Source organism: Malurus melanocephalus, unplaced genomic scaffold (assembly GCF_030028575.1).
Source record: "Malurus melanocephalus ecotype Western Australia unplaced genomic scaffold, MMel_1.1 scaffold_63, whole genome shotgun sequence".
Taxonomy (NCBI): Eukaryota; Metazoa; Chordata; class Aves; order Passeriformes; family Maluridae; genus Malurus; species Malurus melanocephalus.
Window position 1 is genome coordinate 895,886 of NW_026623295.1, and position 16,968 is coordinate 912,853.

The window sequence follows — 16,968 nt, forward strand, 5'->3', positions numbered from 1 at the left end:
AGAAGTGAATTGTCAAAAGATGTGTTAGTTAAATATTCATTACAGCATCTATTAGCTGCTGAATGCAGTCCTTAAGCAAGTCCTAAACCCACATTTTTCTKTTTCTTTTATAAAAATGTTTCACATCTAGTTCATTTCTAAAACAGAAAAGAGTGAACACAGCAGTAAACAGTAAAACAACAGAAAAGCAACAATAAAAGTATGTTATACTTTTGTGGATTTGAATGTGAGACTTTAAATTAGACAAATGTGGAAGCACTGAAGGAACCAGACTTTGTCCTGTTATTTTAGGACTTTTAAGGAAATGTGGAAAGAGGAAATGATTCAGGCCATATGACGTAATGTATTCTATTTTTGTTCTTTAAAGTTCAAAGGGTTTATAGTTGTGAAAAGGACGTATGCAAAAGCCACAACTACAATAGAAAGTATGTTTTTATCTGATTTTAGGTTAAGTTGTGTTCACAGCACAGCCCAAGGAAGGAATTTAGTTTTCCAGGTCACAAAATTACTATTATGTCCTTCTCTCTCTAGCGCTCATCTGTTAGAATGGAGCATCTAAAATCTATGTGCTGGAGGATATGCTAGATTTTGTCTTCGGTTTTATTTTAACCCTTATGCATTATCTTGTAATAGCCTATGTACTTTTTGATGAATTCTGTGTTATGGGATTCTTTCTTACCCTCTTCATTATTCTCCAATGCTCCCACTGCATTTTCCTGCTGAGAGGTGGAATGTCATGCTGGTTGGTGTTCAAGATAAATGAAGAAATATTTACTCTTTCAGGTGGCTTCCATATGAAAGAAATTATTMTTGTTCGTTCCAGGTGTAAATTGCTGCCCCCTTCTGTACACGGGACTGTGTACAAGTTGTTTTATKCTTGTCTTTTGTTAAAGGGGGCAAGGGGTAGAAAGGCTTTTGTTCTTGTTTAAAGAAGTGATATTGACAAGTCCAGAACTTCCAAAGACCATTTAACATTTTGTGAGTAGATTTGTGTGTGTATTTCTAATACTTTATGRGAAAGTAATTGAAGATTTCCTGCTAAGCTTTCTTGGAATATTCTTAGGAAGAACAGAATGCAGTTTTTTTAAGGAAAAAGTATGTATTTGTAAATTAAGAAAATAGCTCATAACTATATTCTTCTGATGAACTGATGATACTTCCAGGATATGACAGCTAGAGATTTGCTGCAGCAAAGGTACACTCTCCCTAATGGAGACACTGCTTGGAGACCGTCGCCACTTGTCACTGCAGCTCTGGAAGGAAAGCTTGTTATTCTTGACGGCATTCATCGAATTAACCCTGGCACTCTAGCTGTACTCCAAAGGTCAGAATGTGAGCATGTGCATATGATGTGTTTATTGAGTGCATACATACTGAGACATTAAGTTGCTGGTGAATATGGCTTTGTAACTTCAAGAACATTGTGAAGATCAAGCTGAGCATTGAAGTTTCATCGAAAAGATAGTGCTCATTTTTAACTTAAAAGCAGAAGCAATTCTTTAGTTTTTTTGTAAGCCCAAAATAATACAGGAAATTTCAGCCTGTTGTAAATATAGAATCTAAGTCTGAATTTTGTAATGAGCTAGATTTTATTCTAAAATTATGAAATCTGAAAATTACTAATATTTGTGCAATGATTTTTAAATGCAAGATGTCAGAAAACATTTTAAATACTYTTGAGCACATTCTGCTTCTAAACAAGTATTTTATAAAGTATGTTACACAAGATACTTTATATTGATTGCAAAGAACTCTTTCTAAACATTATTTCATAATTCAATGAAAACTAAACTTTGCAGAATACAATAGCAAATACTGTGTTAAAATCTATACTCTCAGATCAAATTTTTTCTGCCATTCCGTATGCATGCATCATATACTGCCTTTTGCAAACTAAAGGAGCTTTAGAAGCAGATTGTAGCAAAAGCATTTTGTGCTTTCACTTATTTTATATATGTATGCAGAATGACGGAACAGAGACTTGTACTTGCCTGTGCTTTTGTTTTTGCTTTTTCATCCATTTAGCTTTCCCTTCTGATTTTTAGTTCTGATATATGCATGCATTGTTGCTAATCAACTTCTTTATATCACAGAGTAAAAGCTGGGTATGTATGTATGTTGATTGTTAAAGCCAGCTGAAAGATAGCGCTTCAAGAAATAGAAGTGTAGTACTTGGTACAAGTATAACAAAAAGTCTGTTTCATGCCATTTATGCATTTATGCAGATTTTTTATTTTTTCATATTTTTACCATGTGTATTTAAATTAAGTTTACTGACTGTATGCTGAAACTTATGGTAAAATATGTGTTATTTTAYCTCCATGCCTGGATGCATCTTGAGTTAATATCAGTTTTTTCTTTTTACTCATGTTAACTGATACAGCTTTTTAAAAAGTTCATAGTTGTTAAAGTATTTTAAAAACTAATCAAAGACTAGAGCTTATTCTTTATTTTCAGACTAATACATGACAGAGAACTGACTCTCTATGATGGCACCAGATTGTTAAGGGAAGATAGATACCAAAACTTAAAAGAAGAATTACAGCTCTCTGATGAGAAACTACAGGAAAGGTAAAGTGTCAGCTACAGCTAAAGAATGCAAACAGCATTTCAATTTTTTCATTTTATTTTCCAATAAAAAACCTGAAAAATGCTTTCCATTAAATTGATGACTTCTAATCGCTAAGAGAAACATCTTTTAAACATCAGGTTCCTCCTGAGCGCTATTTCTTTTTGTGGTATGGTSAAATTATATCCTGTTTAGAGTGCTTGAACCAAAAGGAAAACAATCAGTATCCTTTAAGAGAAGGAGTTAGAAATTAAAGAGAAATTAAAAGTACATACAAAAATATATATAAATCTATATAGTACTTAATTTTGGAACATTTATTAACAGTCTTGGAAAACAAAGCTAAATTAAAGTTAAATACTACTTGTTACTTTCTTTTGCCTCATGAGCTTGAAGCCTGGTATTTAATTTACAACTAATAGGGAGCAGGAAATCCTAAGGATGGGTTGGGACCCATTATGCTTATTCTTTTTGTTCCTTTACTTCCACTTCTCTGCTAGAAGCATTCCACAGACATGTTTTCTAAATCCTCTGAGGCCATACTTGATAAATGGTCAAATGCTGCTGACCAGTTTTAGTTAATGGGAGGKATATTGTAGAGTGTCAGAACAAATGCAATCTAATATTCACTAATATATAAGGAGCTAGATGTATTGTGATTCTGAAATGGATCTACCCTCTGAGAAGACAGCTGAAGTTTTATGTCAGATGTCCATGCTGATATTTATGCTGTGTGTGTCCAAACTTTGAAGAAGCTTGATGGGTTATAGCAGGGGTACATTCATCATGTGCCACCCAGATTCTCTCAACTGTCTTGCTGAATCCAATTTTTTTTCTTTGATCTCCATCACTGTCCACCCTTTAGAAAAGCTGCTTTTCTTCTACTGCCTAGTTGTTTTCTTATTTCTGGTTCTCTTTTTGATCAAAATACTGTGAGTTTAAGAAACAAAAAAAAAAAGCACAAAATGGCCTTACAAAACTAACCAAAAAAACAAACTTCATTTTAAGTCTTCCTTTATTTTTTTTTTTTTTTTTTTTTTTTTTTGTAGGTATGGTGTAATCTGAGCCTACTTGTTGCAAATTCTATCCACTCTGCCAAGGCCATACACCTAACTAGATGGTCATTTCCTGCATTTGTTTTATTTGAGTGAAGAGCTATACATCAGGGAAGTGCTCCGTTTATCAGGATTTTAAGCACAGACTTTGAAAAGAGGAGCAAAAAAAGCTCCATGGGTCCATCTCAACTTTGCATTGGACTTTGTTCTATGAAATATATTTGTTGTGCCGGTCTCCTCCCTGCTCCGTGTTCATGGTCTTGTCCATGGTGCTTTCAGGCAGAATGGCAGTGGCCATACTGTTTTGCATAGTACCCTTCAGTTCTTTGCCAATATACTACAAAAACCTGGACAATCCATCTCACATTCATTTTCAGAGCTGCCTAGTGGATAACTACTCCTAGTGGATCAAATCTCTCTCACAAGAATAGAGATTATATCTGGATTCTGCACCTCCTTTTTTTTTGTTCTAACAAACACAAAAGGCTGTTTTGGCAGTAGACTCCCTTTAATCTTCATTATCTGTTAGACCATGAGAACTGTCCAAGCTGTCTTCTTTAATGATTGTTCTGCAGACCTTTCTCCTTTCTGTGTCACCTCTGTATCTACTTTCCTTCCTTTCAGTCTCATTGAGTAATGTTTTGGTTCAGCTGTTCAGTGATAATTGTGCATTGCTTTTGGCTCCTTTGGAGGCACCAAAAGTTGGGATTTTCTTTGCTTAACTTGAAAGTCTGTCTCTCCTTCAGATCTCATTTTACCACTTTTACCTAACACCTTGATATTTTGCAGTATGGTGTTTTGTGATTTGCTAAGCTCTTACTTATCTCTTTGACTGACGGTGAGCTTTCACCCTCTAATCTGTAATTGAATRGTGTCTTGTATTAGACAAGAATACATTTCTGATTAGTGCTTGGTCTTAAAAACAGATACCCCATTGTGCAGGCATTGTTTTATCTGGAAGCTCAGTGGGACTAGGCAGCACCATCTTGGATGCAGATGAAAATTCTTGCTCTTGAATTATCTGAAGTCCATTTTGCTGAGAGTCTTMTCTTCTCCTAGGTGAAGCGTTCAATTTGCCCTTGTTTTCTGTACTGACTTTTTCAAAAAAAGCCAGGTTAAAGTAATGCAAACATGTAACTGGTTCTTTGGTTTTGGCTTTGGGTTTCTTTGGCATCATTGGATGACTCTATAGAGAGGGCAGGGACTCTCATCAGTCCTTTGTGGAACTGAAGGTGTTCCAGGACCTYGACCTGATTTTGCTGCTTTCCATATTCTGAAAATATCACTGCCTTTCACTGATTCCAGGGTGTCAATAATTGCTGTTTGAATCCAGAAGTGTATTCCTCCTTGCTGTTCATTCTTTTTAGCAGTAGTTACTAGTCACTGCAAACCTCAGTGCCTTCCATTGTTGCAGAATCCAGCAGAATTAATCCATCAAATCATATCTGAGATACTGGCATCTGATTTAATCTCAGATTTTAACCACAACAGTGATAACCATCCCTCTTTTGCCTGCAATGTATTGTCTTTAGAGAAGTTACATGGAGTATGTTGTAAAATGAATATATTAGCAGATTGGTTGGGCAAATTCTTATCTAAATCATGACTGGGAGTTGCTTTCCATATTGATGAGAGACATCTCTGTTGCTGCATGTCAATGACTGTGGCTAGGGGCTTTAGCTGGATTTCTGATATTAGAGGAAGATGAAAAGACAGCTTTACTTTTCCTGATTTGCTGGATTTGACTAAAGTAATTTCAGTACAATTGCTCTTTGCCAGGCCTGTGGAATATATGATATCRTTTCCAGTTTTGTTGGGACTTAATCTGCAATGTTTGAGTGACACATTAAGTCTCCTTTATTTTCCAATAAGGGAGTATTAATATTTTTCCACATTTTAGTACCTTTAATTTTTAGGGCTTCAGTAGTCAGAATACTACCAATGTGTGATAAAAGACAAAGAAGAAGAGGATCAAGAGATTTGCTTGTTTTTTTTTTTACTAAAGGGAAGGCAATTCAGATCACACTGTGATGTGGAGAAATCACATGCCTCTGTGTATGAATGCAAAAAGTATTACAGTAGAGAATGTGAATGTGCCTAAACCATGCTGGTGTTATTAGCAGTGCTGGACAAAGAGGAAAGTATGGTTTGGTTTTCAGATTGCCTTCAGTTTTTGCAGATTAGAGCCCTGTTATTCATAAATTATATTTTTGGCCACTTAATTTCAAACTTTTATTACATTTATAAGAGCTAATAAAGTATATGCTGATTTTAAATTATGTTAGTTATTGTCATTGGGTAATATGTTTACTATTATTTCACTACTAATTTCTACATCTGTAGAAAAGTTTGCATTTTTCTAAGGGTTTCAGGCTGGTGGGTACAATAGCTTTGTCAGGAGTGACAAGTGCAAGCAGTGCACTGCCCTAGTGACATTTTGGGATACTCCTTGACCTGCTGAAAGCCTCTTGGCTACAAAGTAGCTAGTGGTGGCCACAGAGTAGTAGTGGTGGCCAGAGTTCTTTTTCCAATGTTCTTTATTAGGCCAGTTTGGTTGTGAAGTTAAGTTAGCAAACGGTCATAGAAAGATGATTTTCTCATTTGAGGAAACTGAGAATTTGTATTTATATGTTTAAGAAGAAGAGAAAGTGACATTGAGAAAATGRCAGGTGGCCCGTAAAGATATTTCAAACAGAAGGAAATTACAGCTGCTGATACCTTATTCATTTAATGATTGCATGATTCATTTCCCTGAACAAGTTCAGAGAACAGAAGAAAGTGTGTCCAAGTACTGTACATATCCATGATTTCTGCATAGAATTTCTTCTGTAATCACCCATTATTTCACTGAGACAGATGCTATAAAGGTAGCACGCAGCCTTTACAAATCAAGCAGTGAAGGGTTTGTCACGTGATGCAGTATTTAACCTGTCTCTGTGGATATATCTCCCACAACACACACAGATGCTAAGTTCTTGTTGTGGTGATCAGAAAGGCAGTTATTATAGGAAAATCTAGAAACAGGTATATAATAGGATAGTTCAAAAACTAAAAGAAGTCTCTTWTAATGCATGGGTGGTTTAATGCCTTGCAGACAGTGGTTTATTGTTCATGTGATTAGGCTGAAAGGGAATGCACAGTAGATGAGACAAATATGAAGCATGGTAGGGAATGAATTTATCAAGCAATAGAATTTTTAATTGCTTACATTTTTTAGCTTTTATTTCATTTGTTGTTTAGGGGTTTGATTTTTTCCAGTTTAGTGAATTTTTAGATGAAGTCATCTGTTAATTTTAGACTGTTGAAATTTAAGAGAAACAGCAAGAAAATAACAATAGGTCTTTTTATCCTAGTATTATAATAATTCCCAACTCATAAAATTTGACAGAAAATTAGRTTTATTGAATCGTGTTATAGGAAGAGACCAAAAATAGTTTGGTCATGCACAGTGGCATTAGAAATGCCATTCTTCATTTTATTTTCTTTTGTGAGAAGCTTCAATTGCTCAGAACTATGGTCAGTAACAAGAAAATCTTTCCATAAAATCACCCTGATCATGCTGTGATTTTCTTTGTGAGGGCAATGATGGYTCTTGGCTGAAATTAAACAGTGATGTCAAAAGAAGGACACTAATTTTATTAAGAGAGTGCTTTGCTGCCTATGTTGTTAGTAAATGTTTAATAGAGAGAAGKATAGAGACTCTTCACATGAGTCACTTAACATCAAATCTTCTCACTGTGTTTGAGGTTTATTCATTTAGAAGATGCCAAGTTTTTAACAAGATACATTTACTTGGTCTTCATCTACRAAACCCACAAGATTTCTTGTCATGTCAAGAATTTATTTTCTATGAAGTACAACTCCATGTAGGAGCTCTGCATATTGTATTCTTTTTGGGACTTGGTCTCTAATGTGATAGAACAACTTTGAAGCTCTTCAGCTGTGCTGATGGAAGCTGGGACTTTTCAGAGCACTGCAGGACTGAGTCATTTATGGTATTTGTTTAATAATACACTTAGCCTGATGTTTTCAGCATTGCAAACATCAGTCCAAACAGTAGTCTTTCAAAGTAGACAAATAGKTTTATTCATGTTTACAACCTGGAAACCTACAACCTCTTGTTGTCCAAGACTAAAGAGCATGTCAGTGAATTTAACTGATACCACCAAGTTTGCTTGCCCTGACTTCTCCTCCCTCTTCTTTCCTTGTCCTCTCTGTCTGTCCCTACCATGCCCTTTGAAGGCAGTGATTAGGAGGTGATACAGAAGAAATGTGATTCCTTTATCAGGAAATGATGCAAAAGAAATATGATTCCTTTACCAGAAAAGTTTATTCCTTCTTGTGTTCTCTTAGGCTATTGTAGAAGGGCTGGAATTTTATGGATTTCTGGAGGAGGGTTGCTTTCTGTCTTATTAATGTAAAGGAAGGCAAGTCTGAAAGTATATGTATTTATCCTATCTACGAAATGTCTTCTACAGTAAAGCTGGCTAATGTTCCCTGACCTTCTTTTATGCATAGTGACAGTGACATTCCCATTGGTTCCTCTTTCATGTGATGTTTTCAGACATCTATTTCTATTTTTATCAATCATGGAGTAGCTTCTAGGCTTATGACTTTCAGCTGAGAATAACTCATGCCACCGCCTTTGTTTTCTTTGATACAAGAGACCACTGTAATTGCCATGTTGATCACAGGTTCATTGTGATGAACAGATGAGCCAATGATGCAGTAGGTTTGTCAATTTATGTCTTCAGTAATTTGTATGGAAARTAACATAGTAACAGCAATATAAACTGCCTAATCAAACTTCACTTGCTTTTTSCAAATGAACGTCTTCTGTTTTAATAAGAGTACTGTAAAATTAGTTGATGAAAACAGTCCCTCCTTGCACAAAATTTGATTGGCTTTTCTGACATGCTGCCCCATTGTTTCTGCTGCTTCTGGAGAGCATCTCAGTTGATCAGGGCATAATAACACTAAGAGTACAGGACTGATCTCTGTATAAGCCATTCACTTAAGAGCTGGACTCAACTCTGGGTTGCTTTCAGCTCAGACTATTCAGTGATTCTGTATGATGCTATGATCATGCAGGTATGCAGTACCAATGACTGCCCARTCAGAGGATGTGAAAATATTACAGAGATAAGGGATACAAAAGATGTGAGGAAGGCAGAGAGATCAAAATCCAAGGCAACAGTCTTTTAGTGTCCTAATGTATACATACAAAAGTTGCATATTTAAATTTGTGTTGAAGGTTCCCATTATCTTCAGTGGAATCTAGACTTCTGGTTACAAAATCCTGCAGTGAGAACTGGAGGGCACTGACTCAAGCTATCACGTCAGTCCCATAAGGATTTAAAACACAATAATAATAAAAGTACCTTTTACACCTGGGTAGAGTGCATGTCTTTTCACAGGAAGTTGTGGAAGCAGGTAGAATGTTACAAAAAATTCTGGGGCAAAGAGAAATTAAAGCAAATAGAGCTCTATCCTCTTTGAAAATATGATTGTGAGTTTTGGAAGAGTATGAGAGGGACAGACTACTGGTTGTGGCCWGATTGTTTGTGCTTGGTTGATTTAAGGAGCCAGGACAGTAATTCTGAAATTCTTATAAATCTTTATCTTCCACTGCAGAGACACCAGCCCTGTGTGTACTGCAACTCTGGTAGGTCTTGTTTTCCCCCTGAGTTGCCTGTGAGACACCCTGTTCTAGGTAAAGCCCTTATAAAAGTTCATGAAATGAGTGAGACGTGCCCAGTTCAGACATACAGCATGGTAGACTGTAGCTTAGTTGGTGGTATTTGTCTGTCGTGAGGCATGCAGGAGGTGCTGTTGCAGATGAAGAGACTTGGGTACACCTCTGAGCATAAAAATGTGTAAATATATAAAATTTCAAGTCACAATATGCAGCCTTTGTCTTTTTTTAAGAAATAAAGTTTCAYTGCAAGTGATTTGAATATACTGTGGTACGTTTCAGTAAACTGAATTACCTTTACTTCATCTATTGCGAAAACTAAATCTGATATTCATTGCTTAAATCAGGTAATGCATTTTTAAACTCGGTTTTTTTTGTTGTTTTTTTTTTGCAGGTCTATCTTTCCTATCCATCCTTCTTTCAGAATAATGGTCTTAGCAGAACCTCCTGTCATTGGAAGTAGTACCCAACAATGGCTGGGTCCAGAGTTTTTGACACTCTTTCTTTTCCATAATGTTCAATCTTTGAGCAAGAGTGAAGAAATTGAAATTATTAAACAAATGGTAAGTGCATTCAGTATTTTAGGCACTTTCTGGCTATTGCATATTGAACAGGATTTGTTACATGAAAAATATTGCTGTTTCATTATAGCATAAATGAGAAAGCTTATCAAAGCAGCATATCTACTTATATTTTAATGGTATCATTCTTATTTTAATATTAAATGCTATTATAATAAAAAAATACTCATTGTCATAAAGCAACTGTGGCAACTCTTCGTTCATTGCATCTGGATTTAGCTGTATGTGGAACTTGGATATCTTGCAGTTAGATTAATACTGTTTTTCTTTCAACCAGATTCCAAATGCACCCAGTGTTGCTGTGGAAAAGTTATTGTCATTAACACACAAGCTTCGGGAGACAAATGATGCCACTGTGAGCCCTTTTTTTTCTTTTTTCTCTTTGAGTTTACYATCTCCTACTGTGACTGTCTTAACAAAGGCTGGGTGAAACATGCTAGGCTGTAGTGTTGTTTCAAAGGCTGCCTCATTGGAAAACCAGCCCCAGAAAACTATTGCTGGCAATTACTGTGCTGCATACTCTAAACTTGTTTGATTTATGATATATCTTTTTGGAATCTGCATAAGTAAAGCTTTTAGTAAATTGCCAAAATCCCAGAGAATCAGGAACAGAATGCATTTTGTCAGTGAGTTTATGTATGTGGCTCACAGTGAAACATGCAGAGGTACTCTTTGTGCATGGATATAATCATGTGTGTTCAAATATTTTTTGATTACTTTGCCTTAGTAATTGGAAATTTGATAGCTGAAGTTTTTGGGGCTTTTTGGGCAAGCAGATCTACCTTCATTAAAAAATGACAATGGGCAGCAGCAGAAGCTCAGAAAAAAAGAAAACTCCAGAACTCCTGGCTGCATTACTACTGTAGGCTATTCTGTTAAAAAAGTCATGTCAAGAAAAATAAGTTCTGCTGACAAAGTGACCACAGAATTCTTTAAAAATATACAGTTAAATCATGGTGAAAAGAAACAGAAATTATTGCTATGGCAACTAAAGCACTGCATGCTTTTGACGTAAGTAAGATGTAAAACATTTTTAGTGGAATCTAGCAGTTTAACTGGTGTGCAAATTTAATCCGTTGTCCCTAGTTTCCATGATTTTAACATGGGTAATAGTTTTTACAATATTACTGTTTAAGAAGCTGACAGAGTCTGTTAGGCTCCTTTGAGCTTTAAAAAGTAAGTAACAAGTTGACTTTTAGGTACACTGTGGGGACAGTGTTGTTATAATTATCTATTGAGTTTCCTGCATCTAATGTATAAATGTATTGGTTTTGACATGCTTGGAGACATGCCATGCCTGAACAGAGCGTCATAAAATCTTTTGCAAATATGTGGATATCTGTAGAATTGTGAAATATCTAAGTTAATTACGTGCCGGTGGATGAGAAGTAAGTTGCAGTATGGTCTGAGGGAGGATTCTTGTAGATCAGAGTTGACATGAGACATGCTGGGAATAGCACACCTGAGCAGAGAGATTAAATATGTGCCTTATGTACATTGGACTATTTATAGAGTTGTCTAAGTAAATAAACCTCTGCAAGAGATTACCCTGAAATATTAACCATTGTTTAAAGTGATTATGCTAACAATAGAATACCTGTAGATYGTTCACTCTGTGGGCGTTGTCTGCGTCATTGTAATTGTTTGCTTGATATACAATAGAATCTAGAGACCACAATCAAGATGCTGTTGAATTAGATGCTTCATAGATACATATAAAAAAATTGTCACTAATACAGTTTTGAGTTTATCATTCAATATAAAAAAAATCCAAATCAGGTAAGAGACGAGGAAATTTTGCTGACAAACGCTTCAACTACCAGTTACAAATATTCAGAAGATGTGTTACAATTTTTCCTAAATGGTCCTATCCTCTGTGCATASTAAGGATAGAGCACTTATCCTTTTCCCTTGCCCTTGCTTCAGGCATGGCTGAGTAGGTCTTGAAGTAACACATCAAATGCCGTCATTTACATCACAATGTGCTTGTTTGTAAACGATGTCTGTTCAGAAGATGCTTCACAATCTTCTGTCGAAGAAAGCAGGAGGAGTAGGAGTAGTAATCTTTGCAGTTAGCCCAATCTAAAGAATTCTTTCTCATTTCTCAGAGATATGCTCTCTCATAATTTGAAAGAAGTTTTGTATGATTTCATAAAGCTGATTTTTTTTTAAATTTAAATGCTTTTTTGTCAAAACTGCTATTATTTAGGGGAAAGACTAGGTGTTAAGATATTTCTCATGCTTAAAAATTAACAAAGGGGGGAAAGGCTCTGAAATTCATGCAGTGTTGCTTTTCTCTATTTTTTGCTCTGGATTTCAAATGCCAAGTTTTTTTTTTCCAATTGAAACAGCATCATATATTAAGGTAATTTTAATAGASTTAGAAATCACTTATATAAACCCAAACAAAACATTTCGAAATTATCTAATTAAAATATTTCACTTGACCCAGGCAAAACATGGCGTGACTTATCAGATCACGCTCATTGTTGTGTGTTTCCTGCTAAAGTAAGGAACCTATTTGTATTAGATACCTTCATCCGGTAGGTATAATTATAGAACGATTTCTTTCTCAGTGTTTGGGTCTTTCTTTAAATACATGGTCACTTGTTTTATGGTTCTGTTTGTTTGTTTTTTAAAATTTTGCTGCGTTTTTTTTTTTTTGAGGTCTGCCTTCCCAAGCATTGAATAATACTATAAATCTTTGCTGAATCATGTCCAGTTTTTAGCATTTTTTTTAACATGTGGATAACAGCAAAGGACACAGTGTTCCAGTAATGGCCTGCCCAGAAGGCGTGTGCAGAGGTGATACAATCTCCGTACTACTGCCCAGTGTTGTCTTGTTTATATGTCTCCGAATCCTGCCAGACCTTTTTGCCAGAGCAGTACATGTGGAGCTCATGTTCAGTTTCTGAAGAGTAGAATGCGTTTTAGCACATTGATCCTTTTACAGTGGCTAACCTGCATGTTAATGCTGGTATTGTCTAATGTTGGGGCTTACATTGTACATAAAATTCAGACCAGAGCACATTTTTATCCCTGTTGCTTATCAAATGATATCTTAAGGCTAATCTTTTGATAATATAATGATTTCTATGACAGTGACTTGTTTCAAGAAATACAGACTTACAAGCTTGCCTATTAAAGTACACAAGTTGCTGTAGAAAGCATCTATGAATTAGGAGRAAAGTTAAAATAATTCTTTTTGGATTATGTTTTTCTCCTGATTTGTTAGATCTAAATCCCTTACATGGATTAAATAATTAAAAATACCCTGTATTTTTTGACAGGCACAGTCACTGGCCTCATTTTTATCTACTCGACAGCTGTTGAGAATTTGTCGTCGACTGTCACAACATCCAGATGAAAGCCTCTATGATGCTGTTAATAAAGCCTGTCTTTCCAGGTAGAAGTGCTAGTATTGGTGAAAATTCGAGAGCTTCTTGGTCAGTTGCTAACATGCAAGATAGCTTTGAATGTGTTTTAGTAAATAATACAATTGCTGTTTTGCTCCTTGAAGTTCTTAATTTCTTTTAAAGTATTTCTGTGGTATTCTAAAATATGTAACATAAGTAGAAAGGATTTTGTACTCTTTTCTCATCTTTACGAAGATACTTCATTACATTGTATAAATTAGGTCACCATTATSAGCCTTACTTCACTGTCTAAAAATACTCAAAGCAGAGCCATATTAGTGTCTAGTTTGAACTGATGTTTCATGGACCCTTGGTTTGAGTTCTAAAAGCTGTATCTGGAAAAATTATGAGGGTTTTGTTTGCTCTCTGTTTTTATTTGTGAGTTTTGGTTTCTTTGGGCTTTGGTGGTTTGGGTTATTTTGGGTTTTTTCTCTTTTCAAAAGAAAGCAAATAGATATTATCAACAAGTCTGGAAAACTGAAAGGGCCTAGTTCTGGACACTCCAGAGCTCACTCTTTCTCTCTGGTACCTGAGGTCCAAGTGAATTGAGTCATGAGAAATGGTATTTCTGAAAAACTATGGTTTCTATTGTAGCTGTTACTTGCAGTGGAATGATGACATTACATACCTGCAGGTCTAAACCGCCCTATATTACAACCCTGTTGCAATATTTGATAACACTGAAGTCTTTTTAAATGAGTGCATAGTCACAAGTGTAGTTCATTGCCTTTGAAAGGAGCTCAATTCCTCTCCTTAGGGAATAGATGAAACATGGAAATCTGTTTCCGAAAGGAATAGACACTCAGGGTTCGGAGGTGCAAGTGAATCTTCATTTTAGAATTTAGATCACAGGTTACATTAGATTTAGATATTTAGATTATAGAAAATACTGAAAATTTTAAAAAGARAAACACTTAAAATACAACCTCCCTATTATACCTCTTCTTTTAGATTTTTACCAAACCTTGCCAGATCAGCTTTACATAAAAATCTTCAGGATTCTGGTATTGAAAYGAGTCCAGATGACACAAAGAATCTAGAGGGAAAAGATTGCACATGTAAGTTTCTGGTATCTCTTTTTCCTGCTCTGCATGAATGTTATTCAGGTTGCTGGACATATAAAGGTGTATTAATTATCTTCAAAATTAAATGTAATTTGCTTCAGTTATATCTCTGACTTTGTTCTATCAGAATGCATTGCGGCTCTCAGTATATCGTATTGTCTCCTGAACTCCTAGTTCATGGAATTTCATTTTCCATCATGTTTAAGTCTTTCTCAGTCTATAAGATCCATGGTCTAAGGCTTTTAGTATTGCTTTTCCAGTTCTTTTCATCGCTGCTAGCTAGTCTCATTTACAGTCACAGCCTTGGTTTGATCTTAACATTTCTCTGTTCTGTTTTTTTTTTTTTGCCATGGCTTCTTTCTCTTCCCTGTTAAAATCAACCTCTTTTTTTTGAGATTCTTGTAGAAGTTTTGTGCTATGATTTCTTTCATTCTGACAGGTACTTCTTGGTTAGTTTTTCTTCTTTTTATTGTCTTTAAATTGCTGATAGTTTCATGTCACCTTTATCGAGAAGGTCTTTGTTTCTTTGGATTATCCTGCTTGTACTCATTTGTAGTAGCCTTTAGGGCTATGAATGTATTTCTGCTTCTGCCAGTTTTCTCAATTCTGCTTTTTCATTCCTGTATGACCCCCATCATGCTAGCTGTATAGTTTTTCATATTCTCTGTCAGGTAGCACACTAAGAGCAATTTGCCATTTTCCCTTCATTACATTTTTCCTTTACTCTGCTTCACCAATGTTATCTCTGCTGTTGGTCTTCTGTATATTTGTTCCCCRTTTTATGATGTATTTGATTTCTGTATTTTTGTTGTTAGATCTTTGCAGTGGTAAACAGATCTTTGGTTTTAATTAATGTGGATTCCATGGATTTATGTGGGTGTGTATATATAAAGTGTATATGTAAATACTGATATATTAATGGCTATATAGTTTCTATGATATGCAGTATGTGTCTATAGCTCTATACAAATATATATGCACCCATACATATATATGTGCAACCATCTATGTGTTATTATATCTCTTATTCATATTTGTGTATGTACCTGTTTGGAACATCTGTTTGGAAATGAGGGCATTTTCAGTTTTGCACCATGCCAGATTAAGAAATTAGTAGCAAAAAAATGATTGGTTTTATTGCATATGTTGTTATTTACACTTTCCTAAGGACTGAATTTATGGTTCTTTTGATCTAAGAAATTTCTGTAATGTAAGAAAAGAAATTTCTTTTTCTCTCAGAGCTATAGTTGAGGGTTATTTCAACAGTGCTGAAAGGGAGATTCAGCAGTGGCTCTGTTCTGTTGTGGTGGGTGTGCTCCCACTCTCAGCTGTGCACCCACACAGCCACTTGTTACCTCACCTCTGCACCTCACTCCACAGTGGGACAGGGGAAGAGAACAGAAAGAATGGAATTTTGAAATCTCATGGACTGAGGAGATGTAGCCTAACAGTATTGGTGATGTTCYGGTAATACAACGAGAGTGTGAAATTAAACCTAAGCAGTGGTCACAACTTCTGGTGTTTCTTATGGCACTTTTCCCATAAGATCACCTTTTCATCATTTATTGWAATATACTTCTTTACAGTTTTAAAGAGAATTCAAATTCATGATAATGCATCCTTTTGTAAACAGATACTCTTCTAAGTGTTCTCTTTCTTTAGATAGAAATAATTTACTGCAAACCACAGCCTTGTTAAAACTTGTAAATTGCTGCTTGCGAATGTTGGACATTGATTGCATGACTGCTTAGAGGATGTTGTAAGAAATGCATTTGCTTGTTTCCTGAAAAATGACTAGGTGAAATAAGCAACGGGATTCTGAAGATAGGGTCTGTGACCATGCCGATATATAACTCAGCTGAGAAAATGAAAGTGCCAGATGTTTTGTTCTATGAAAATGCACAAGTAAGTACAAATCTCTGACTTCTGAGTCTTTAACAACAAAAGATTGTACTAACTAAATTGTAAGGATATATTTCTAAGTAGTTTCTTTAGACTTAAATTTTTCTCACAGTATTTGGTTACCATTTCAGACATGTCTTTATCCCTGTGTGAAGAGATTATAACCATTCTGTTGAACATTTTACTTGTGTTCACTGCTGCTGGACTGATTCACCCTTAGGGCTGGATTGTAGATCACATCCTGAGACTGTTATACTGGACTGTTGCATAAAGTTGTATCTCCCTGTGGTGGGTTGAGCTTGGCTGAACACCAGGTGCTCACCAAGTCTATCACTCCCCCTTCTCAGCTGGACAGGGGAGAAAAAATAAGGTGGAAATCAACTCTTAGGTTGAGGTAAATTAGTTTACTAAAGCGAAAGCAAAAGTTCATGTGTGCACAAGCAAAAGCAAAAACCAACAATTTAATTCTCTGCTTCCCATCACCAAAGTGATGTTYAGYCACCTCCCAGGAAGCAGAGCTTCCCACATGTGGTGGTTGCTCAGGAAGGCACATATTGTGAATAACAAATGTCCCCACTCCTACTCCTTTTCTTAGATTTTTATATCTGAGCTGCTGTTATAGGATATGGAATACACCTGTGGTTAATTTGGGTCAGTTGACCTGGATGTGTCCCCTCCCAGAATCT

The 16,968-nt window shown here is 35.7% G+C and overlaps 1 protein-coding gene across 1 annotated transcript in view; it reads left to right on the forward strand.

Annotated features, from left to right (window-relative positions):
* VWA8 (von Willebrand factor A domain containing 8) overlaps positions 1-16,968 on the forward strand; it is a 180,545-nt gene that overhangs the window by 51,049 nt on the left and 112,528 nt on the right. Inside the window, exons 13-19 of the mRNA XM_057366321.1 lie at positions 1,164-1,324; positions 2,458-2,571; positions 9,714-9,882; positions 10,178-10,255; positions 13,191-13,306; positions 14,268-14,374; positions 16,179-16,285. Coding sequence (XP_057222304.1) covers positions 1,164-1,324; positions 2,458-2,571; positions 9,714-9,882; positions 10,178-10,255; positions 13,191-13,306; positions 14,268-14,374; positions 16,179-16,285 — 852 coding nt within the window. The remainder of the gene's footprint in view (positions 1-1,163; positions 1,325-2,457; positions 2,572-9,713; positions 9,883-10,177; positions 10,256-13,190; positions 13,307-14,267; positions 14,375-16,178; positions 16,286-16,968) is intronic.